We start from the raw sequence: 25,710 nt of genomic DNA on the forward strand, positions 1-25,710 counted from the left end.
TCTTAGAAGCAGATGAAGGTCTAAAGATACAGCATAAGTAATATCTTTCTGGTACTAAATAAGTATACTGGTATACTTTAATTAGTAAAGGGGAATGACATCTGTGTCTCAGGACAAAAATGCATTGAACAGACACTAAAACGGGTAAACAATACCTTCTTTAAGTAATTTGTTTTGCCTCTGCTCACAGAAACTAGTCTTTCATACTGACTTTAGAAGTTACATAGCTTTAAGTTTGTTCCTTAATTCCCAGCACCTACTGTCATTCTTTCCATCCACACACTCAGAAGGAAAAATTCAATCCAGCTGCTAGAACAACTTAATGAAAAAAGAGCTGCTGGAGTCACATCCATCTCTTACAAAACAGTCCATAATTTCAAAGCTAATATTCAAGCCCAAAGGTTCATATAACAGTGACACAGGCCAGATAGGGAAGGCAAATATATATGTGAATAAAATATGACACAGATAGAAGAAATGCCTCCAAGTGACACAGAAGTTGGCAATTTCACAGAGAAAGCTGGGACTAGGGGACAATCTGGTTTATTGCTGTGTGTCTCTATGTGAAAAGCAATCCACAACCAAAGATTTAAGCAGCAGCAGTAACAGCCCAGTTTTTCAACTTGAAAAAAAGAAAGAAATATGATTTTCAAAAGGAAGATGGAAAACAAAACAGAATCTCTTCTAATAAGTTCTGTATGAACACATTTTTCTCATTTCCTCTTTAGTGAATATATGGTAGAAAAGCACCAAAAGGTGCCACAATGAACAGGCACCACCAGAATTTAACAGATACAACTTTGCATTTAGATCTAGCAAATAAAGCCAATGCTCTGCTAAAATTACAGCCAAAATGCTATCACAGAAGAATATGGTTGTAACTTAGGTTTTCATTTACAGAGCTGAGTAGCTGGTCAAAACATTTTTGAAAGGGAGACCAACATATCATCTAAGGGTTACACAGAGACCAACTATGAAAATGCATTTCTGGAAGTCTGGCTTCTATTGCATCACTGCCCTGTCTTTTCTTCCAAATGTCCTCAGATCCATTTCTACTGTTTTGCTCTCTTTGTATTTTAATTTTCCAAGTTTATGGCAACGAATCAGAGGACAAGCTATTCCCTGTTTCATGTCCTAATTAGGACTCAAAGCAAAGTTTGCCAGTTTAAGATAACCTTCTTCATAGAGCTAAATGTCAGTCTCCCACTGTTCTCAGCCTTCTCTTAGGGCTTCTGTAGATTTTCTGAAGAAAACATTAAAGTATCTTTCTCATGAACAGCTTAAATTAGCACTGGCAACATTTCGGAAACAACTTAGTTTGAAACGTTTTCAGTGGTATGTACAAGCAAGCATTTCTTCCACAAATATATTAAAAGTTAAAAACTGAACACCAGACTTGGAGTTTCCTTCATCCTCTACAGCTTCATTTCTTTACACTTTCACTTCAAGAAGTTCAGAGCTTTTTGTAAATTTGGGGTAAAAGGAAATTTTTTTGCCTTTGAGAAGTATAAATAAATAGAAGTTTTATCTTATTTTCAGAAAAAACAGTCAGGTATATATTTTGGTAATGGAGAGAATGTGTATTTTACCTTAACATTTGATTTCTTAGAGAAATTAACAACCACTCCCCATCCATAGTCATCACCTTCATTCTTCACCTGGAAATATTACAAGATGTTATAACATAACATATATAACAACATCCTGGCAAGCACAACATTTTATATTTTTGGTATTTACAATAGCAGTCGTGGACTACTAATAATCATGAAAACAGTATTTATTTTAATGCATTACTGAATGCTTAGCAAAGAAACTCAAGTCAAAATTGGTGCTTAGTGTGACATATGTAGGTAAACTAGCAGACATAAATGAACCTTGCAGATTTCACAAATAGGTAGAAATGAAAAACAAAACAAAAGAAAAATCAAATTACCTTTACTAGTCTTCCTGGCTGTAGAAAGGGCAAGCAGTACTTTGGTTTGTGAATATACTCTTCAATATCTTTACCCAGTTTTGCAAGCTGCTGGCGGATTCTATAGTATATCACCACATTTTCTTCATTGGGAATTACAATTTTGTTGTACTGTGCTTCCAAATTATTGACTTCTATAATGAAAAGGAAAATGTAATGAAAATTAATAGCTGCACACAGATTAAGGAATCAGTGTTTCACTTTCAGATCTCCATGATTAATATTTTGTGACCACTTCTAGTACTAATTTTTTACTTACGATAATCCATTCTCTGGAAAGCTAGAAATCTGTAAATTTGTCCACTGAATTAAATACCAGTGTTATTTTCTTAAAATAAACAAGCTTGAGAAACTGGCATAGGCTGGCACCCAATTATCCAGGAATAACTGATCTAGGTTTGCACAGAAGCCCCATCAAAACTTGCAATGATTTTGTAGAAAGATCTACCACTGCTTTTTATCTCCTCCTACAGAAATAAGATTGCTCAAAGATATCTTCTAAAAAGATATGTTTCAACAAGAGGAAAGTTGTTAGAAGATGGTCCTCCTAACTTGTTTTCAGCTCTGATTTATCAGTTGAAAATCAGTATTTTCTTCCTCCAACATTTTTATGCCTTATTTAAGCAAATCAGTTTTTATTCTAAACATTATGATTCATTCTCTTATTCTGGTATTATCACCAGCAAACAAAAACTAAGAACAGACTATAAAAAAATCTTTTTTTCCTCTCTACCAACTCATCCTCCTACATGCTGCTTTTGAAGGCTCGTAAGTGGCCTGGAAGTCCCACTTCACTGGGACTTGAGAGACAACTCGGGGAAGTGCTCCTTATTTTCACCTACCAATTTTTAACAGAAATAAGCCATCCATTCATACTCATGGCATATTTTCTTCCTTAGCCTAAATAGCCAATTCTCTCCTTTGTGTTTTTAATTGCAGCTGAAGGGATTACAAAATTCTAATGCCCAGTACGGTGCCTAAACTGAAACTGTCCAAGAGCTATGAAAAATGTTCTTCAGCTCCATTCTTCTATTTAAACATCAATGCTGGAATGACAGAATAAAGATCCAGACATGCCAACTGGAAGAGGGAAATAAATACTATATTTAACTACTACTACACCTGCAAACTAACAGAAAGATAACTGAAACCCTCCCTCTGCATGGCTATCAAAGCTACATGCACATGCACACTTTCTCTCTTAACATTCAATTAAGAAATGAACAGATAAACTGCTCAATAATCATAATTACCTCTCACGTTCTTAAGATTCTCCTGGACTAAGTTTTGAAAGACTCATTCTCAAACACTGGTTGAAATTTCCAGACATTGACTTTGGCTCATGAAAACTCACTATTCAAGGATTATAGGTCAAAATGTACTTACTCAGTGGAGTGCAATTAAAAGTCCCAGATCTCTCGGAATTTTTCTCTGTATTATTTCTCTGTATTATAATTAAGTATTTCTCACCTATACTACTCTTGAATGCAGTGCACTTGAGTTCTTTTTACAGCTTGTACTGAGATACGAAAAGGTGAAAGATTTTCTCCCATAAGATTTTTTTTCCCTGCATCTCGAATGAGCCATGGGACGTTTTAAATTGCTCTTCCTTCATCCCACCCTATAATTTAGTGATGTGACAACCATTCTTGTCTGACTCACAGAGGAAAGCTCTCTTCATAAACTGATGGAACATATCAGTAGAGGTCCTAAGAACAAGAGGAAATTACTGAAACTATAACATGGCAACAAATGGTGCACTGGCAACTGTTGGCAGGGAAGACAAAACTGCACAGGTAAAAACTCTTAAGAGCATAACAAAGCATAATAAATATACCCAACTTTACTGTGTATTATGCCTACTCACATTAGCATATGCAGCAATACTTACTTTCCACTATTTCTGGAATAGTTCTGTAATGCTGGAACTGATAAAATGATTTTTCTAACATGTATTCAGGGTTAATTTCCTCCACTCGAAGTAAGTTCAATACCATGTTGTATGTCAGGTGGAAAGCACTGTTTAAGGGATCAGCTGAACCCTGAAAAAGATACAAGAACATTTTTAATTTGAAAAAAATATTAATTGTTGCATATAAGAACACATTGGATAAATCACAATGCAGTATTTCATATGAGGAGCTGCTTTGATTAATTGCACAATTACTCTTAAATTTAGATTACATATTGCATAAAATCCTAAACAATGCTGAACATGTAAAAGTATTTGTGCTGTATAGGTACATATCACAGCTAGGATATAATAAATTATATTTGAATGAAAAGGACAGGTAAAAAATTTAGATATTTCCAGTAGTTTACACTTTGGATGCCATGATATTAACTTGAAAGTAATAGTTACTTAGCTATTTAAAGGAATCTATTATTTTAACACTAAAAAATCACTTATTTGTAAGTCCTAAGATATACTGATTACATTGGTATCTAGGGAATTTTGTACAAAAATAGACAATCTGTTAGTTCTTTAACTTGAATTATGTCTCATTATAAAATTAATGTAACTTGCAGGTAGCTTGAGAGAAGTTGTGAACTCTCCTCTGGACATGGTCCTGGGCACCCTGCTCTAGATGACAGAGCCATGGCTTTGGAAAAGATGACCACCACAGGTCCCTTACAACCCCCACCATTCTGGGATTCTGGGAAGTTAATTTTTTTTTTTTTCGACAATGCAGTATGTACAGGTATTTTGATCAACCTAAGAATAAAAGATGGTGAGAAAGTATTACAGGGAACCATTATCTTCTTGATCCATTCTTATTTTTTAAGAATGTCTACTATTGTCCTCTGTCAAAAAAGACTACTGTACTAAGTAAATGCATCTTTGGTTCTGATTCATCATTGGCTGTTATTATGTTCTATCCAAGAGGACAACCTTGTTATTACGAAAGAGTAAACATTTAATTGATATGGGCTAAAACAACCAGTTATTCAAAGAACAAACAAAACATTTGAACAGTGTCCAAAGAAGATCTAGAAGAGCTGAACACACAGCCTCTCCAAGAAAGGGCAAGCCTGAGAAACTGTCTCTCACTTAAATGTCAGCACAGAAGGCCACCTTGATACACCAAATTGCTGAAATCAGATGAGAGAGATCCAACATTTCTGAAGTACAGAACTGCCCAACCACAGTCATATAACCTTTCATCCAAGCTAGTTCCAAAGGAATGGGTATCAGACAGTCCTTCAGAAAGGATAAAAGGGAAATTCAGGAATTATGAAATAGAAAATTAAAGCTTGTGTGCAACTAAAGCAGAGGAAAACAGAAGCAACAGACAGCTGGACAGAATATAGCAGAACAGCAACATAAACAGGCTTTTTATAAAACCAAGATAGATCTCACAAATATTTCAGAGCTCTTTGAAGGTGTTAACAAGTACGTGCATTACCATACCTCCCTGATTCCTGAAACACTTATGACAATACACTCATCTTCAACAGTGTAACATAATTAAGTTTTTAAGTGTTTAAATGATTTTTAAAAACTAAACTCTTGTGAATTCCTAAACAGAAAACAAGTGCAATCTCATTGTTCTGCAAAACAAAATTTCCCAGAGACTTAAAGAGGGCTGGACTTACAAGAAATGTAAAAAAAGCAAAGACAGAAAAACAGCAAGGTCTGATAAAAATTGTACTAGATGTCTGAAGCTATCCACAAACAACAAATGACAAAGAATAAAATGGCAAGTGAAATCTAATCTGAAAGTATAATAAAAGACAATGGGCAACAGTTTGCAATGGTCTTGTACCTCTTATTCTCTTAAAATAATGCATATATGAAATATAGGAGATTTACTAAACAAGAACTGTCATTTCAACAAGGCCTATGAGTAAATTTAGTTATGATTAAACATTTTAAATAACAACTAAAATTTAACAAGAAAATAAGTATGTTTCAAGATATATTTTTCATGCAACTACAGGATTCTTAAAGTTGCACATATTCTATCAGACATTTTGGAAGCTAAGAAAGGCTGACCTTAGAAAGCATGCAACTCTGTGCCGTTAGTAAGCTCAAAAATTGCTTTACCTAAACCTTTTATCTTCTTGCAACCAATTTAATTGCTTTTCTTTATGAGCAGATATTTCCTTGTCATACCGAATTTAAAAAATCACTGGGTATTAAAAAAATTAACTGATGATTTGTTTATATATGCAAAGGCTGAAATTCAAATCCAGTGGTCTTCCAGATCAAAGTGTACTAGACTTTAAATGACAATAATACAATGCACACATTTTTCTTTCAATTTTAAAGGTAATGGCAGGAATTCAGATCCCACATCCATTTATGCACTGATATCAGAGTAAGAGACAGTTTGAATCCAAAACTCCTTCACATGTAAAAGATTTAGGAATACCGAAACCCCATTTGCTTTAAGTGAGACAGAGCTCTACGAGATTACCTTAAAAATGCTAGAATCCTACTCACTGCCTCATTATTTTGCCTCAGAAAAGAACACAATTGTTACAGAAAAGCTTTCAGCATATGTTTATACTGCGAAAGTACAGCATGAATACATGTAAAACAAGTTTTGGATAAATCATGTTCTAATGTTTTGCTTCCCATGACCACTTATTCAATCATTCTAGATTACATCTCTGAGTGGATCATAAATTCACATCTACATTTTTACCTCAAGTGTTCTGCATCTCAGAGTAGAAGTACCTTCTTAACTAGACCATGAAATGTGTATTTAAAATAATACTGTCCGTTCTGAAACCACCACAGATGGGTTTTTACTAACTGAAATGTCTCACTAATTACAACATCAACAGTGGAGCTGAGGTGCTCAAGTTTCTACAGATGCCTCTGGTTTGATATATCAAATAAAGATGACAGAACTTCTGTTGCTGATGCTAACCAATACATAGCATAGCTTTTTTTTTAAGACCTGATGAAAGGATTATGTATATACCAACCTCCTGTCCATTTTTCTAAATATATTATTTATTCTGGGAAAGAGAAATTATCACTCCATAAAAAGCTTGCCTCTCTATAACAAAAAATGCCATTTAAAGAATGGCATTTACTGAAGAAGGCACAGCAATTATGCCAGTGTCAGCTAACAGTGGTCAGATTCTTTCCTACTGCAATGTCCACTGCCATATTCAGGCATCAACTAAAAAAGTTGGAATACACTCACCAGCATGCTATAGACACTAGAGATCTGGCAAAATGCTCCTGTGTGACTGCTCTGATCACACAATGAAACAAATCCCCTTTTCATTCCTGACATCTTGGAGGGAAAACCTTCACCCTGTGCTTGCAAGACTCACAAACTATTTCAAAGACTAGAACTGTGTGACGCTCCCACCTAAATGTGATCATTACGTGAGAAAACAAGGAATATATTGCAATTTACACAATTACAATATATACACAGAACACACCAAGACCAAACAATTTCTGCAGATTCACTTTAAACACTTTTTCTTAAAATCAGCAGAGTTCAAATATGAAGGAGTGATTTAAAAACAAAAAAAAGCCAGCTATTTCAGAGATTACATAAGCCTTATTTGAAAGGTGACATTTGAGCCAGCTGCTGATGTGGCAATTTTAAACACATGATCAGCATTTTACCATTTGAAAATATGATCATTCATTCTATTAACACATAGCAGTTAAAACACAAATCCTGTTTTGGCAAAAATGGTGAATTTTCCCTGTTCCATCATCTCATAAACACATCTTTCTCCAAGTTTCAGAAACTCCTGTCTTCTCAGTGTTCTCTAAGTAATATATTTGAAATCAAGAGTTCTGATAAGCTTATTTTATCTGAAAACTGAAACTGCTACTTCTTCAAATGAAATATGAAGAAGCTCTACTGTATTACACCTTCAGCACAGCCAGCAAGTTCTGCCTCATGCATTAGTCTTTACCTACTACCCCAGGCTACCAGTGACAGGAGCAATCAAATGAAGCCCTTCCTTCATTTACTCAGCAGCCACATCCAAATTCTGCAGCTGTGTTAGAAAACCTACCAAAATACAGCTGGTCTTCTATACTAAGTACACTCAAGGCATGAGTAGCCCATCAGCCTTTTATGGCAAACACTAAAGACAGCAATGATTATTGAAGAGACAGTGCTTACCTAAAGTCACCTGTCAGATACATAAGGTGCAGAGAAGCAAGTAACAGGAGCGGAGAGAAGATGAAATTTATTACTGACAGGAAAATGGAAAAGGTAGGCTTTTCCTTCCTAACTTACTTTCAACAAGTCTTCACAGTATAAAGCGTTCAACTATGCTGTATTTTGCTTATTGCCAAGATACAATAAGACATGAATCAGTTTTAACTTACATTTTCTCCATGATGGTTATCTCCTCCTGAAACCCCTTTTTCTGCTCAACACTTTTGCCACTGGCTCTCAGACTGATTACTTTATTTACTTAAAAATATTGTGAAGCATTTAGTTCATCCTCTACCAAAGGGCCTCCTGTCAAAATACATCGACCTTCTCTTCACCATCATCTGCCTCAACATCTCTCTGTCTCTGAGAAAGCTTCACCCTTGTCTCCATAGACAAAGCTCCACATTAGAGAAAGGAAGAACCATCAACCACTCAATGCAGAAGATCAAGTAAAAGCCTGACTTGATGAGAGCTGCAAAAAGAGTTGAAGAGAAAGACTACCTTGAACAGGCATCAAGAGATCACTTTCAAATATGCACTGCCTCCATGACTTACTGCTGTTGAAGAATTACCATTCCAGTTCTCCAGACTCCTTTTCTGCAAGTAATCCTGCCTCTCATTCCTTCATAGAGGACAGTCCCCCTCACCTCAAAAATTTAACAAGACTGCAGCATGAGATTATTTTTCTGAACAGTTTTTAGAAAGCAGATTAACTTTGCAAGCTTTTTCCATCCCTCTGAATGACAATTGCCTGGATACATGAGAACAGTCTGCCATATATCAACTAAAGTTCTCAGAAATCAATGATCCCCTTTGCACATGCAACCGCTTCTCATAAAATTTTAAGCTAACTTAACAGAAGCACCCTTTCAAGTTTTCTGAGATTTGGGCTATTAGATGTATGCAAAAGAATGACAGGGTTAAGTTGATAATGTTAAAAATCAGGAACATAATAATAAACAATTCACTACAAAAAATAATTTAGCCAAAAGCTAAAAAAAGGATGAGAATGTGAAAACTATAGCTTCCATACAGCGTTCACTGTTTAGCTATCAATAATTTCAGAGTGAATCCTCTTCTTAACACAACCAAACAATCCAACAGGGGATTCCATACTGGTATAATAATTTCTTGCCCACATAAAGAAAGATATAAGGATTGGGATGAAGAAGAAGATCAGTGTATGGAATTGATACAAACAGTATTTTTTCCTTTTTTACTGTTAAGACTCGGAAGCTCTGTCTCACTAGTGATGTGAGAGCTGTCATTGCTGCAATGGCATGTAGTGTTGAGCAAGACATACATTTGGTAAGAGTTACTCCTTCTGTTATCACTTACAGAAGGAGAAAAATATTTACATTTTTAAATTTGTTCCCATGAAGACCGAGGAACAAATTCTCCACATAACATTCTTGTTCTCCAGCCTGTCATGGGAACATCAAATGGCAAATACTGTCTGAAACGAATTAATTTGCAAAGCAAAATAAAGTATCTTTTAAAATGATGAAATAAGATACAATATAGGACATAACTGACACCATTTTGGTCCAGTGACAGTTTCATTTGCTTATCAATGTTTCCAGAAATAAATGGAATCAATGAGTTTCCAGAAAGAAAATAACAAAAACACTTCACAGAAAAAGCAAAGAACAGAACAAACTGGTAATAACTAAAAGATCTTTCCCTTTTTTTGTCATAAGGGGAAAATAGGTAGACTTAAGGTGTCTGTAATAGCCACCATCACAAATTTCTATTAAAACACTTATTAAATAGAAAGTGACTGCTTGACATGCCCGTAAGACACAGAAACACCTCTTGTGAAACAGCAACATGTTTTTTTCCATATATCAGTAATAAAATAATCACACAAGTATTCAGTCTCTCTCAGAAGTACAAAAAACCCCTATGCAGTTACACTGATGCAGATTTACCCTGAGGTACATTAGCACAACAGTAAAATCAATAAAAAACTCTACTGTGAGTTTGTTTTTAACAGACAGTGGTACATAGCTATTTTAAACACAAATTTATTACCAATCTGGCTCACTGCTTTGCCCCAAAAGCAGTTACACCAGGACAAACAGAAGCCACTGTGGGTGGCAAAATACTGTTCCTGCAGGCTTTGCTGGCAAAAATACCTCAGGCTGGCCTTCAACAAATGCTCCAGCTGTAACAAGAGACTTAAAAGGAAAACAATATAACTCTGTTTCTCCAACCTCCAAATACTACCTTCTCAAGTTAGTTTTGAATGATGGAAATTTTTAGTCATTTACCCTCTCAAACAGTAGGCTATTGTTGTAGCCATCATTAGTTTTACTTCAGGATGGTAACTCCAAGTTTTGGTCATCTCCTTGTTTTTGGAAAAAGCAAATAGTATCTCTCAGTCTTCAAGAACAAACTAGCTGACATCCTCAACATATTTGCCACTATAGCTATCATGACAGTGACATATTTATTTTATGACACTTTACAACTTCAGTAAATATGCAGCATGTTTTAACTTAAAGGAAAAGTGTACCCTAGCAAAGACTACCAACTTCTATAAAATGCTAATATCAAATTAAATTTTAAAAAGTACCTTCTCATCTGTTCATCTCAAACCTATCCTTTTTGTTTTAAGAATATGAGGGCAAAGAAAACAATCTAGTTTATCCAAAATGCATTCACATTCGCAGTGATGAGTTTACCAAAGTAAATTTTCCAAAAATCTGGAGGAAAACTGCTTTCCACAGACTGAACTAATAAAACTTGAAGTATTTTGTGGTATTAAAGCCGCAACCACAATTAATAAATATAACCTATTAGCTTAGTCCTACAGGCTCTTGAAAATCCTGAGGTGAAGTTCAAGAATTGTGGAGAGTTTAGTTCAAGCATGGCTTAAAGAAAAAGGCCATGAAGGCATACAGTTGAGAGAAAAGTAAAAAGGTAGTTGTAAAGCAGTTCCCAGGCTTGATTTCTATAAACAACTAGGCTCTCTCATGCATCACTTTATAAACAATAAGGTTCTCAGACAGTCTTCCCATAACAAGCAAAACATCCTCTCTGGGAAAAGATGGCACCCTGGGAACAGATATGGAAGTTTTGGGAACCTTTCATATCACAGTGGGAACACTGGTTCTGTTTTTAATAAACAATTATAGGTATTGTAAAACAAAAGGAGTGGTTAGAGTTTCTCTGTTAGCCTATCATGAGCTTGGATTTTGAAATATGCATGAAGTTAATTAACACTGTTATATAAAGTGACTGATCGATCAATAAATTGGAGTTCGATGCATTAAAGGATGGTTGTCTCCCCTTCACTTCAATAAAGAATGACAAACCATTTTACACACCATTTGATGCTCCTCACTTTCCTACATTTTGATTGCAAACATGAGCAAGAACAGCTATTTGCTGTTCTCTTCCATCTGCTGGCTTGCATAATTATATACAAAACTGTGACTCTTCACAAAGGTGTTGGATTATCCATCTCTCTGATGTCTGTGATTTCATGCTAGCATCTTGTTGACTTTAAGGCAATTCAAAATTAAGGTTAGACTTAAATACCTTCCCGAATCAAAGCCTGGAAAATTCCTGCAATGCATGCTTCATAAGGATAAGAAAAGGTTGGCAGTTTACATTAAAAACAATTACTTCGCATTATTTTTATCTAAATTCATTTTATAAAGTATCCTAAATACGTTTCATTGCGATTCTCATGCATGTCACAACGTTAGAAGAATATTTTACTGTCCTCAAGCCACTAGTAACAATCTATTCCTTTAGATTTTGCAGTGTCTTTTTCAACCAGTATTAGTGCCTACTTCCAGGTGAAGTATTTCTCTCCTGATGTACGATTTGGTAAATTTCTCAACTCCTGAGGTATTTTTTCCCCCCTAGAAGTAACTTCTGAGTCAAACCAAAGTACCATAGCACAATTAAATAGCATGCTAAGCTGATGTTTGCACAGAAAACTTTTGAACTATCTGAACTGCTGTCGAGCTCATTTGTCTGGTACAATAAAACTATTTAGGAATTAAAATAAAATGCAATGAGACTTCTAATACAGCAGCATAGAGGCCAAATAAGGCCAGTACAGCCAGCTCTATAAAATGAAGGTCCTGCCAAGGAACTAGATGTATCTAGTGGAGTGTCTTCTACAGCTTGGCATTGGGGCACTTAATGTTCCATACACAAAAGACAAGAAAGCGTATTAAAGTATTTTTTACCTTGGCAGACAAATGCATTCCTGTATTACAAATAGTGTAGCCAGCAGGGCTGGGGAAAGGACTGGCACTGATGAGGTGACACCTCAGGGTCTTGGGCTCAGTTCTGAGCCCCTCACCTCAAAAAGGATTTAGAAGTGCTTCACCATGTCCAGAGAAGGACAGCAAGGCTCATGCAGCATCCGGAGGTCATGTCTTATGGGAAACACCTGAGGGAGTTAAGGGCGTTTATCTTCAAGAAGTGGAGGCTCAGTAGAATCCTCACTGCCCTCTACAACTGCCTGAAAGGAGGTTGTTACTAAGGTGAGGTCCAGTACCTTCTACTGTGCCTACAGGGAGGAGACCCAAGGAAATGGTCTTAAACTGAGACAGGGGACAATCAGATTAGATATTAGAAAAAATTTTTTTCACTGTTAAGGTGGTCAGGCACTGGAACAGGTTGTCCAGGGAGGTGGTGGAATCACCATCCCTGGAGGTGTTCTAGAGGTATATGGATTTGGCACTGGGTAATATGGTTTAGGGCTTGCACTGGCAAATGCTGGGCAGGCAGTTGGACGTGGTGATCTTAAAGGCCTCTTGCAACCTTGATGATTCTAAGTTTTCTTTGAATTTTTCAGTCCATCTTTCTCTTCCTGTGATAAGGTAAGCGGATACAATGCACTGATAGCTCAAATTCAAAGTTCAAAAACCTACTTACGTACAACATTTTCAGAGTACAATCACCCATTCTGATAACATGATTAGAGATTATGCTAAAATCTTAAGATCAAGATATTTGTCTTTTAGAGACATAACAAATTACCAATGCTGAGTAACTCAACTCTGTCTGTAGGAATGCATCCTTGTAGCAAGGCCAAGTTCCAATAGGAGAGATGTTGCACTGGTTACAAAGGCTATCTAGCATCAAAACTTCTTGCCTAAGCTAACACAATAACCTCCTACCTAAGCAGCTTTTAAGTAAGGAAAAGAAGATTTTAAGAAAGGAAACAAAAAAAAAATTCCAACTGAATACTTCTTAGTATCATGCAAATGTACAATTACAATTTACCATCTTCAGAAAGCTGCCCCAATAGTCTCTAAGCATTTGAGTTTACAGATTCATGCAAGCCACCAGTTTACTAACTACTCAGTGGTCAATTACATGCTAAGGATAAACAAAGAAAGCTACTTACACTGCAGAAGACAAACGTACATTACTGAGTTAAAGAAATATTTATAGAACTCCCTTGGTAAGGACTCCATCTAAGAATGGAATGCTGAATCTAAGTCTGGAGTACTGTACACAATGTCGCAAGAACAGTGCCACAGCCAAGGAGCACAGCTGCAGCAATGCTGCTGGTACCAAGTCGCTCAAAGCTCTCACTTCACCCACCACAGCAGGAGGCAGCTGACTACACGATTCCTAGATGTTTTGCTCTAGTGTTCAGGAAATGGTTTGGATCAGACACCCCCACATTAGGGTTGAAGAGCTATGACAAAAATGTTCTATCTAAATGTTCTGTCACTCTCAAGAAGGCTAATTTATTTCTTCTGGAGTTTTTCCTATAAATCTTTAGCTTATCCTGAAAGCAGAATACTACCACTAGCCATAACCATGATCTTACTACCAACAAATACCATCAGTAAGGAAAATCTGAGACATACTTAATGATGACTATGAATTGTACGTATTATGTAAATATAATGTATAATATGTAACTTTAGCCTGTACTGATTTTCTTGGCCTGTTTGACAGGGAATTTCCTCTAGATGCTTTGTATTTAAGAACGAAAATAAGAGGGGGTTTTTTTTGTGTGATACTGCTCATTTCACATAAGCTTACTTTTATTGCCTATATAGCAACTGGCTAAATAGTTACAGAAGCTACAGAAACATCAATATCTTCATTGTAGCCACTTGTGACCTTTTTCAGAAAATTCTAAAAGTCAATCTTTTCTTACAAGTGAAGTAGTGTCAAAAATTAATGAAATACATTCGTTTATTTAGATCACTGGGGAAGAAGCAAAATTTAACATAGCAAAAGTGATTATTTTTCCCATTTATTTCCTTATAATGCAAAAAGAGGAAAAATCAAAGGTCTTGTAGTTTCAATGAAGGAAATATTGTTTGCTGTTTCCTTAAAATCTAGACAAAAATAGTATAAAAATAAAGTAAGCGATCTACTCCTTCTTCCTCTATCTTAACTCACTCAAATCAAGTTCTATAGTTCTCAGACTACTGAATTTTCAAACTTTAAAAAAACCCCACTTTCTGAATGGGTGATCTTATAATCTCTTAAAGTATGAAGATAAATACTTGAAATACCATTTTTTTCTTAAGCCATTATCAATTATTTAATATAAATTAACCTTTTTGGGGGACTTTTTATAAATATTATTTATAAAGATTCTCTTTTGCTTCTCTCGTTTTGTATATTCTCTTTCTTTTCCAGCTAAAAGTAAGTATGACAAAAAATTACGTCTGTTTTCTTCAACAGCCTTAAAAACTGACAAAAACACAGTTAAAAAACTTAAGTCTTCATACATCTCAGAGATGTGCACATGCATTAAGAGTGCATGTGAAGAAATAAGTGTAGGTAGTCCACTGACAAAACACAAATTAAATCACGACAAGAAATTAACACAAAAATTTAAGCCTACCATACTATGAATATTTCTAAAATTTATTTTACTGATTTCTGAGTAGTTAGCTATAATGCAGCATTCATGAAAATTCAGACTTTAAGGAGGTAAATACCACCGTCTTGATGTACAGAAGGTACATGTAATGTACATATTTTCAGATATACTATAATATGGATTAACAGGTAGCACTGACAGAACAAAGAATCCACATCGGCATAATTAACAGCAGCCACGTAGGTACTTTTTCTCTTGTTCTTTATTTGCCTGAAAAAAAGCATTTGCATCTCCTTTCTTTTTGGCAACAACTCCATGCCTTTTGTTAACATAACTTGACGATGATTTGAGATGATTCCCACAATTTATACTAAGTCTAGTAATACTCCAAATGCTGTTTTAACACAAATGACCTGCTACTTGCACCAAGGCTACAAGCTCCTAAATAGAGTGCAGTGTAACTCCCCAAGTTTTTTAATTTTAGCATGTCTGCACAATTAATGTAAGCAGCCTAGGACAGGCAACTCACACAACAGATATTTCTTTGTGGTTATTTTTGCCATCGAATTTAAACAGAAGCGTAATGAGTACCATGTTTCATATTTAAATTATAAAGCAAGAGGGTATTATCGCGGTAATCTGTAACAACTCCCATGAGAGTTTGGGGAAGTCCTGTAATTTAATGCCCATCTCAACCATGAGTGATTTTTTCAACCTCTTAATTTCCAAACTTCAATATTTTCTGCAAGAACTGTCAACTTCTCCAAAGCTGATTTTTGCACACTGACAGCTACTTCACTCTTCTTTATTCTATGTACCTCATTTTTGCGTGACCTGGTCCATTTCATCTATCACAATGACAGTCCATTAACAAAGTTTTATTTCATCATAGAACCAAATAATTTAGTAACTCCCATGAAAGCTAAAAACTTTTCTTAGTTCATCATAACCCTTAAACTGATGGCAGTCAGCAAGAAACAGACTACTTCAGTAGTAGTCCTATCACCAGGAAAACAGCACAGAGTTCTACTTGTCCTGCCTGATAGCCCTTTTATACAAAGAAGGATGATACTACTTTCATAGAAATAAGGATAATATTAGTCTTCTGACTTTGTTTCACAATACTAACTCCTATGAGAATTCACTAAAAGCTACTTTTAGGAGTTGTCATCTTCTACCTGCATGATCTTCTTGTCTCAGGTGAATAATTTTTCCACATATCATTACTCAAGTGAGCATAATCTTCTGGGAGAACAGAAACAAAACAATGTCTCTCCTACCTTCAAAAGCTGCTTGCCAATGGTTGGACTCATTTTTTCATCCACCATAAGAATTACTATTCCTCTGTCATCCATACCTCGGCGTCCTGCGCGACCTGACATTTGAATGTATTCACCTGAGGATATCTACAATAAAATGAGAAAAAGAAATTAACAAACATCAAAAAAATAGCAGGAACTCATAATGTGCTGATTACCATTGCACAGTAAGTGACATGATGTACAAAAAAAAGAGTTATCTCAGTTCTCAAACAGTTATCACAGATAGACTTCATTAGTCATACTTACCATGAAACAACAATATAAATCCATGACTATGAACAATGTAAGTCAGCAGTAAAAGCTAACTAATACTCTTATAACTCTGTATCCTAGGGCACCATTTTTAGTAAGCACAAAAACCATTTTACTAATGTCTTTTATAATGAAAGGTTGCTGAGGATGGTGGAGATACAACAGATCTTCAACATACTGATAATGCATCTCAGTCATCTTCAAATAATGCATAATTTCATTCAGGTTATTCAAGAGTAACATTAATACATGATACTTGCTAAAGCATCATGTATTTTTACATGATGCTTTAGCATAAAGCATAAAGTATTTTTATGCCTTCTAACTGTGAAATTGAAGAGTTAAAAACAACTGGGACAGGGACAAGAGGCAGCTACAACTGTTTACCTATGTCTCAGCAAGTTATAAAACAAGGGTTTTGTCATCTGTGGAACTGCATTATCAACAACTCCTCAAGTTTCACCTTAGGTCAGATTTTAAAAACTACTTAAGCAAACTGTGCTAAATAATTTCAGAAGTTCCACATTTCTTCTATCTCAAAGCAAACTCAGTCTTATACAGATCTTACAGACACACAGTCAAAATGAATAGTGAAACTGAACAGCCTAAAATAAGGTTGAAGAAATATTTATTTCATAACTTTCACAGGTCAATTGTCCATTCAAAACAATTTTCCCACCTTCGAAGGATGAACCTTAAAAACGTTCTTATAAAGCTTCGCTGTGATGACTTGTAAGGCCTCATTTTTATTTTAAGTAAACCACATACCAAGTTTTAATGTCTAAAATTTTGTAATTATGCAAAAAAATCCTGCTGTAAAAAAACAATATTCTTGCAAAGTCAATGACCTCTTTTCTTGAGTCTGTCAATATTAGTGATCATTATGATAGGACATGAAGCCCATTTATTCTTCAGAGTTCTCTGATACAGAATAAAATATCTGGGTATTACAGTTTTGGAAAAGGTGTGCAGAAGTCCTAGAATAATCCAGTGACTGCTGCTAAACCGTATTTAATTCTCTTTTGATGTATCTAATAAACAACCTTATGGATAATCTGAGGAACCTTATTTTCCTAAATCTGTGTATTAACTATGAACGGATGAGACACAAAGATTTTTGAAAGAAAAAGTATTTTCTACTACATTGAGGTGAACACATTAAGAGTAAATTCAATCCTAATAAGGTTTAAATAATTCAATTATTCTACAGAATCTCTCGATCACTTACCCATCGGAAATCTTTTCCATCAAATTTACTGGCACTTGTAAACAGCACAGTTCTGGCTGGCATATTAATTCCCATAGCAAAAGTCTCTGTTGCAAATAAGGCCTAAATAAACAGACTGAAGTTAAGCAAGCAAAAAAGAGGATCTCAAGCAAACATGAAAATAGTCAGAGATTGCTACACAAAACCTCTCTGGATTTTAATGTATCAGATTAATGTATCACATGTATTTAATGTATCACATCACAGATGTGCAGTCAATACAGGGAACACAGTCATATTCAATACTTAAAAACTGGACACAAACCATCTTTCTGCTTTTCCTTATTTCTCCTGGGAAAGCAAAAAAACTAAATAGATGGGTCCATGTGAAAAACTCAGAAAGAAAACATAATGGAGTGCAAATTATATTAATCAATAATAGTAATTAATTTCAATATTCAAGTTTGCAAGAAGAAAACAGGAGTTAGCTATCCAAAAAAAAACACCACAACTTTCACCTAAGGTTACATTTTTTGAGTATTTGTCCTTAGTACAACCAACAATCAGCTTGGTAAATGTCTGCAGTCATTTACAAGAGAAAGATGTAACATAAAATAGTTGAAGAAAGTATTTAAGTTAGACAATGAAAGTTCAAATACTTGTAAATAAAAGCAGGAACACTTAAAACTACAGCTTAAATTGTGTAGATCTCTACCGTTATACTAGCATATACCCTGAGCTAAGGCATGCTTGGATTTTCAGGATTATCAGCTTCATATTCACAACAAACTACAGATGGACTTGACAAATACCTTTATTAGGCCCTCTGAGAAAAGGATTTCTATGGTTTCTTTTAATATAGGAAGCAAACCACCATGATGAATACCAATTCCTCGCTTCAGAAGGGGAAGCACATGTTCAACCTGGGAAGAAAGATACAAAAGATCAGCAAAGAAATTTTAGCATTTGTTACTAAAAGTTGTATGGAAAGCCTCAACACTGCCCTTAGCATTCATGTAATTCACTATTCCCCAGTTTAAAATAAAATAACTACCTCTTCAATCTTGTAGTATTTTGCTTAGAAGCTTGTATTTTTCCACTGCAGAGATGGGAAAACATCACTATGCATAGGCATGATACGATAAATTAGATTGGAGATGCATCAATGCAATGCAGCTTTTTGAAAGCCTCAACAATCAGTAACAGGTAAGGGCATACAGCACTTCCACTTGAACTATTTCCAGACTTTTTAAACCCTGGTCTACCTCTTTACAAACTCTCATGTTTATTTCAACATAATTGGAAAAAATGAAACAAGGGGTAGGAACTCCACTGTTAATTCTGACATACATCATCTGCTGGAATTGCAAGTGGAAGGAATCCTTATCACCTCTTTCATAATGACAAAAAGCAATGCAGGAGATACTAAAACCTGGGAAGACGAATTAGATTATCCAGTTTTATAATTTCTGTACCCACCCCCTACACAACACCCACAACTTTACAAGTTGCAGAAAACAGGACAGCAGCAGTTCAACTCTATTCAAAAGAATTTTTTTCAAACTCCACTCACCTGAGGAAGCTTTTTGTCTTCATCTGAGAGACAATCAATTGCATTATTGAAGACTTCTTCGACCATTTTTTTTTCTTCATCTAAGAAGGCAATTTGTAAGTTGTTACAAAATGAAGAAGGCTAATACCAGATGTAAATAAAGTGGTACCACATTCTAATATCTACATAAGTGTACAATAAAAATTGAATGGAATACTGCGAAGTCTACATAAAACCACCCACACTTGGTTAGGCAATCAAGACTTCAATAAGACTAGAGGAGTCAGATGGTAACCAGAAACAGAATATCAGGAAAAAGAAAACTAGAACAAACCTTTCATAACAGTTCAAACATCAGCCACTTCCAAGCCTGGGATTTATCAGTCTTATGTGCTCCCTATTTCTTAAATCTATCCTGTTCCTCTACTACCTACTAATCCCTGTCTGCATGGATATAGAAACTCTTTCCTGTTAACTCTTAAAAGTTTACACCCTTACCACTAAGTAGTATGAATATCAAGAATATACACTCAAAGGTGTGCTTCTGAAGAAAACATGAAAACACACCTCTGCATTTACACATATCTTTAAATTTTCTGACAGAAACACCTGCCTTATTCTGCCACACCAAACCAAAACGTGCAAAGACTGGAGCAAATAAGCAGGCAAGAACCTTGAACGGCTCACAAACATGAAACAGTACAACAAATTTACAAAAAAATTCCTTATTTTTGTTAAAACTCTAGATTTCCAAGAAGCACTGAGCTGAAACTTACTTGCAAAGCTTGGTCTTAGCCAAAATTTAAAAAATCATCTTTGTTTATATTCTGGTTTTTACTTTGAGAAGCAAGGGGAAGAAGGAAATAAAGAAAACTGGATTGCATTGTTGAGAAAGAACAGACTAGTGGTTTGTTATACAGTTGTCTGGACTTTGCGAGGATAATTTCTAATGCATGTAACATGAAAATTTTGGGAAATATTTTTTTATGATCAGTCTTTTCCCACTACAGAGAGAATCTTCTAGGAATTCTGGTGTTATACAATAAATGGCATACTGGAGCAAGAAACAGAGTTTAAAACCAAAGAACAGTTTGACACTGTGATGATGACCAATTACTCTGTGCAGCAATACCTTCGTATAGAATGCAGCTCAAGGCACCAGCATAATAAATGAAAAAAGTGGTATGTATTTTCCTCTTGGTTCTACACAAAATGTTCAACAGGAAAAGTAGCATTTCACATCAAACTGAATCTGTGAATAGAATGCAAATGGATTTATCTGTACCTGTATTAAAATCTAACTTTGTCATCTGAAGTGCATAGGCTTCACAGTCTTTCTTACTGAAGCTGAAAATAATCACAGGTTGGAAATTCCTTTCCATGATCATCTTCACAATCTTAAAAACATTTGAAGGACCTGCAGAAAGATTTCATTAATTTAAATTAAATTTTACAACAAAAAGTATCTTATGGAGTAACTGAGACACAAGCACAATTTGCATAGAATTTTGAAAAAATTCATACCAAAAATTACCTCAGAATGGGTTCCAACTCACCTTTTGTTCCTCCTTTCCTTCCTTTCTGATCCCCTTTTGCTAAGTCTCCTGCATCTCTAAGCACTTGCATTGCTGTATTAAAATTATCTTCTCTGAAATCTCCCTAGACATAAAGCACAAACTTTGTAAATAGTTACTTACACAGCCCACTTAAACATACTTAGTGCTTTGCACAGTCAGTACCAATACCCCACATATACACAGGTAAGAGGCAAAAACAATGCATAAGGTATCAAGAGAGTTTACTAGGCCAGTGTCACAGCTCAGAATTGCACTGGTGTGCCTCTGAAGTTAATGCTCATTGCTCTATCCACCACTCTACCCGCCGTGCCAGACCTGCTGAATGGCACAGTACTAAAACTGACTTTTATGAATGTCCACACAAAACTACACTGCCCAATGAAGGAGTATTTTCAAATGCTGCACTACTGTTTGCAGCATTAGTAACTGCTGAGTGAGCTAATGATAAATCTTAAGCAAGTTTTTAGTTCAAAAACAGCTAAAGAAACGAAAATATTTTGTCCCTCAACTAAAGTCAAATTTACATGCCACTATGTTTTCTTTTGAGTGAGACACAGTACAAGGAACTTCAACCACTTTGCAAATTTACAGAAAGCAGTATGAATTATAGAAAACAAACAAGGATGTGGGCACTTAAGACATATCAGGGAAGTATTACTCAGCTGATTGCATGACATTAGATACAAAACCAATTTCTTGTGTAAGACTCCAAAAATCTAAAAGCAATTCAGAGATATACTTAACAAAAACATCCTTTATACTGCCTATCCAAATTTTGCAAGAGCTCAAGCTTTTCACTGTTCAGTGAAGAAAACAATCTTTCAGACAAACTGAGCATTCCTTACATTTTCATCAACAACCAGATGGAGTCCATCTCCTCCTGCTGGAAATATATAATGCTGCAGTGGAGTAGGTCGATAGTCAGTGTAAATCACATGGCAAGGCTATAAAGAAAAAAATTCACATAAATATTTCATAATTGCACTGCAATATCACTTGCATGATGAAAAATGCAATACATTACTATTAAAATACAATCTCCTAAAATCAGAAAGTAAGGCTTTCAGAAACTAAGATAACAAATTTTCTTTCTTGACTATGCATTTTGTACTAATGACATAGCTTAAGAAAATGAAAGTTCACAAATGTTTTAGAATATAAGTTGGCTACAAAAATGTTTCATTAATAAAAGTAAAGACAGACAGTATTTCTTTCAGCATTACTAAGCAGGCTAGAAATATTAACATCTTCTAAAACCAAAGGAAAACCTGTTAATGTGTATTTTGTAGAAAAAGCCTGAAGCATCATTGAAACACCTAAGAAAGGTTCACAGTAGACCTTTGGGAGCATTTAAGGTTTTGATGCATTAAGAAAGCTTGTTTAGGCAAAAAAAACCCACTTCCTTTAAAATATTAAATATTACACAAATCTGCATTTAAAAACCCCACAATCTAATGGTCTGCAAAACAAAGTCAAGGCTTTGCGCCAAACTTAAAAAGACATTTTTTATACTATACTCCCTTCATTACAAACAACATAAGGATCAATCGCCAGAATACTTTTAAAATTGGACCAACTTCCTGTTGGTAAGAAATTCCCCAGTTCCAATTCACAAAGTCTTTGCTATAAATGCATATCTTAGGAAAAAAAAAATGGAATAGAATTTCAAACCTAAAGGTCACAGGACAAGATAGATTTCTTAAATAACACTTCTCTCACTTGCTTGCAACCATATATAGTATTTCCCATGAATTTAAGATTTGCTTTTGATTCCTACATGGCCTTTTACAGAGCTCCTCAGCCAAATTCACCTAATAACCTCTTGTCTATCAGCCCTCAGAAAATCACTGCATGTTCACCATGTTTCATAATTCAGAATGTTTGCTTAAAACAGGCAGGTACCTAGATAATTGTGGAAAATAAACATTAAGAAACAGTTCTAATGCTGCCATTCAGAAGAACCAGCCAGTACACCTGCAAAAGTAGGAATACAGCTAGAGAAGCCAGGAAAGCACGAAAATTACTAAAAAGATACTCAGAGGCCCAGTTATCAACCAAACACACAGTATTAAGCCACAAGACAAAAAGCACAGAGGCACAGCATATTGGAAATATCACCTGTTTGTGAAGATGGCAGATCCATTCAGCAAACTGACGGGCATTTGGAATAGTTGCAGAAAGGAACACATAATGTACATTATCAGGAAGCAAAATAATAGTCTCTTCCCAAACCACACCACGTTCTGAAAATGGAAAAGCATATGGGAAATGTATGTGATCAGAGCAATTTCTCATTCCTGAAGCCAAAGAACAGCAAGCATGCTTAAAAACAAGTTAAGACAAAAAAATAAAACAAATCTTCTTTACACAAGTGGGATATATCAAATGCATCAAAGTAATTTCTGCTTTGGTGAAGAAAATATAAACTACAACAAATAATTATGTCAATTCAGCCAGAAATAAATTATGAATTATTTATACAAAAAGATGACAGATTTTACAAGGGGAAATTAGACTTAACTCTTCAAAAGAAAAAGGAATTGTTCTTGGGAAAAAAATACCAAGATTTGAGAAGAAAAATAGTATATACAGGATACCTGTATCTCTCATGTAGTGAATTTCATCAAAAATAACCCATGCGACTTCACGCATAACCTCAGAACCTCTGTAAAGCATACTTCTCAAGATCTAGAAAAGGAAGTAAAAGTTTAGTCCCTCCATGTGAAATAACAGCAGTCATGTTACATGGACATCAGTAAGAAACTGCCAGAATTTCTGGTTCACTTTTACATGGATGTATGAAATCATATCTTTCAAAAAACATAGAAGCATTTAAAGATAGGTTTTGAGATTGCTTTCCAAGTTCATTCCAATCTAACAATCTCACTACCTGACAAAAACTGGTTTCTCTGAAAGGAGAAACGTGAAAGAATGAGACAACATATTTCTCCAAGCTTCCACTGTCAGGTAATTGCTACAGCTCTACAGATCTACTTCTGGCAAGACGTCTTTTTGATTCATCCTAACAGATAACCTCCCTGTGATTAAGGGGACATTTTTTGTCAGAAATCAAATCATTCAATCTTTTTAATATTTCCCTACCAAAGTCATGCCTGTTCCTTTGAGGTAAAGAGGAAAATTTCAACTCATGGCTGCATTTCTACAACAGAAATACAACAAAGCTCTGTAAACAATACTTTGTTAACAAAGGTGAAAAGCTACCTATTCCCAGAGTTCTAGCACCTACCAGGAACAACTCAGCTATTCTTCAATGATTTTGCCCTCCTTATTTTGCCTTTCTAGAACAAAATACTGACCACAGGATTTAGGAAATCAGACTTTCAGCATTTTACATCGACAGAAGACTCAGTGTCTTGAGCACTCAGGAGATTAAATTCTGACTTTCTCCACATTACAATCAGAAGTTCCCAACTTACAGTTCAAAACCACAAATTCACAGAGATTTACCTAACTTTTTAAATAATCAAAAGTTAAAACATTCAAATGAGTCATAATGAACTTTTGAACATTTTCAACCGTAATTAGGCCATTTTAGTCTTTTAAAAGTAGACATCCCCAATCAAAAAGAGAAGAAAACATTGATCAAGAATTAATGCCTGTCTTACCTCAGTTGTCATTACCAAACAAGAAGCTGTAGGATTAATGGTGACATCCCCAGTCATCAAACCAACATCCTGAAATTCTTCATACATCTCACGGTACTTCTGGTTACTCAAAGCTTTAATTGGACTTGTAAATATCACACGCTGCTTTTCCCTCAAAGCCAGGGCAATCGCATACCTGTATTCAAACAATATCCATATTAACTGCTGCAATATCCGTACTAACAGCTGTCAGGAAGACAGAGTGTATTACTTTGCCTTAGAACAAAATAAATTGTGCAATTCAGAACACCAAGAGAATGATACACAGCATTTGAATCCATAGTCTAATACATCTAGCACTTCCTATCCAGATTATTAAATTCAGTGCAACTACACATGCACCTCTGCCGAGTGAAAGCTCTTTAAAGACCAAGTCAGCTGATTTTTATGGAAACAAGAGTACATGTAGTTGTAACTGTGTCACAACAAAACTATTATTATTTGAACCCATGCTCTAATATATCTCCATGTACATTTCACTTCTTATTTCAGGTCTGAATCAAATCCTGACAGAGAAGTTGCTGACTAAACCAAACCACTGCTTCTAACAAAGCAAAAAAAAAACCACAGAAGAAAGTCCTGACTTCTTCTAGCCAGGAGCTAGAAAACAAAGGTATTTTTTCAAGATTTACAGAAATCTGTATTGAAGAAACTCCCATTTCAATCTATACAGTTACAGCTTGACAGTTTAAAAATAAAAGCTAAGCTTAATCACAAATTAAGCCTTCCACTACTCACTAAATGACGGAAGATGTAATTTTGATAATCAAGAATAGACAACTCAATTCTAACACTGGTGGACTAAATATTGCATCAAGAAATTGCAATACAACAGCTACTGAAGGTTCAAGAAAGTGACAGAAGGGACATCACACTGTTCTTTCATTAGAGCTTGTTAGAAAAGTACTTACTCAGCACAAACAGTTTTACCAGCTGATGTGTGAGCTGACACCAACACAGACTGGTTATTATCTACACAAAGAATAGCTTCTCTCTGGAAGGCATCAAGAATAAATGGATACTCCTAGAAGAAAAAAGCAAAAACATTACAGAAATTTAAGACAGACCTACATCTAACTACTCTTCTGACTGTCCTAGTGTGCAAATTAAGAGTCAAATTAAATCCTGGAGACACTTGTAATTTCTGCTGATCTTAACCCACTACTATGCAATGACTTTGTACTTAAG

The 25,710-nt window shown here is 35.2% G+C and overlaps 1 protein-coding gene across 1 annotated transcript in view; it reads right to left on the bottom strand.

The window, feature by feature from the left end:
* MTREX (Mtr4 exosome RNA helicase) overlaps positions 1–25,710 on the bottom strand; it is a 43,927-nt gene that overhangs the window by 13,955 nt on the left and 4,262 nt on the right. The window contains exons 5-18 of the mRNA XM_059491988.1: positions 25,434–25,546; positions 24,484–24,658; positions 23,455–23,545; positions 22,976–23,100; positions 21,703–21,801; positions 20,837–20,939; positions 20,566–20,697; positions 19,302–19,381; positions 18,541–18,651; positions 17,750–17,851; positions 16,228–16,353; positions 3,867–4,017; positions 1,937–2,109; positions 1,590–1,658 (exon numbers count right to left, since the gene is read on the bottom strand). Of these exons, the coding sequence (XP_059347971.1) occupies positions 1,590–1,658; positions 1,937–2,109; positions 3,867–4,017; positions 16,228–16,353; positions 17,750–17,851; positions 18,541–18,651; positions 19,302–19,381; positions 20,566–20,697; positions 20,837–20,939; positions 21,703–21,801; positions 22,976–23,100; positions 23,455–23,545; positions 24,484–24,658; positions 25,434–25,546 (1,650 nt within the window). The remainder of the gene's footprint in view (positions 1–1,589; positions 1,659–1,936; positions 2,110–3,866; positions 4,018–16,227; positions 16,354–17,749; positions 17,852–18,540; positions 18,652–19,301; positions 19,382–20,565; positions 20,698–20,836; positions 20,940–21,702; positions 21,802–22,975; positions 23,101–23,454; positions 23,546–24,483; positions 24,659–25,433; positions 25,547–25,710) is intronic.

This window comes from Ammospiza nelsoni, chromosome Z (assembly GCF_027579445.1).
Source record: "Ammospiza nelsoni isolate bAmmNel1 chromosome Z, bAmmNel1.pri, whole genome shotgun sequence".
Lineage (NCBI taxonomy): Eukaryota > Metazoa > Chordata > Aves > Passeriformes > Passerellidae > Ammospiza > Ammospiza nelsoni.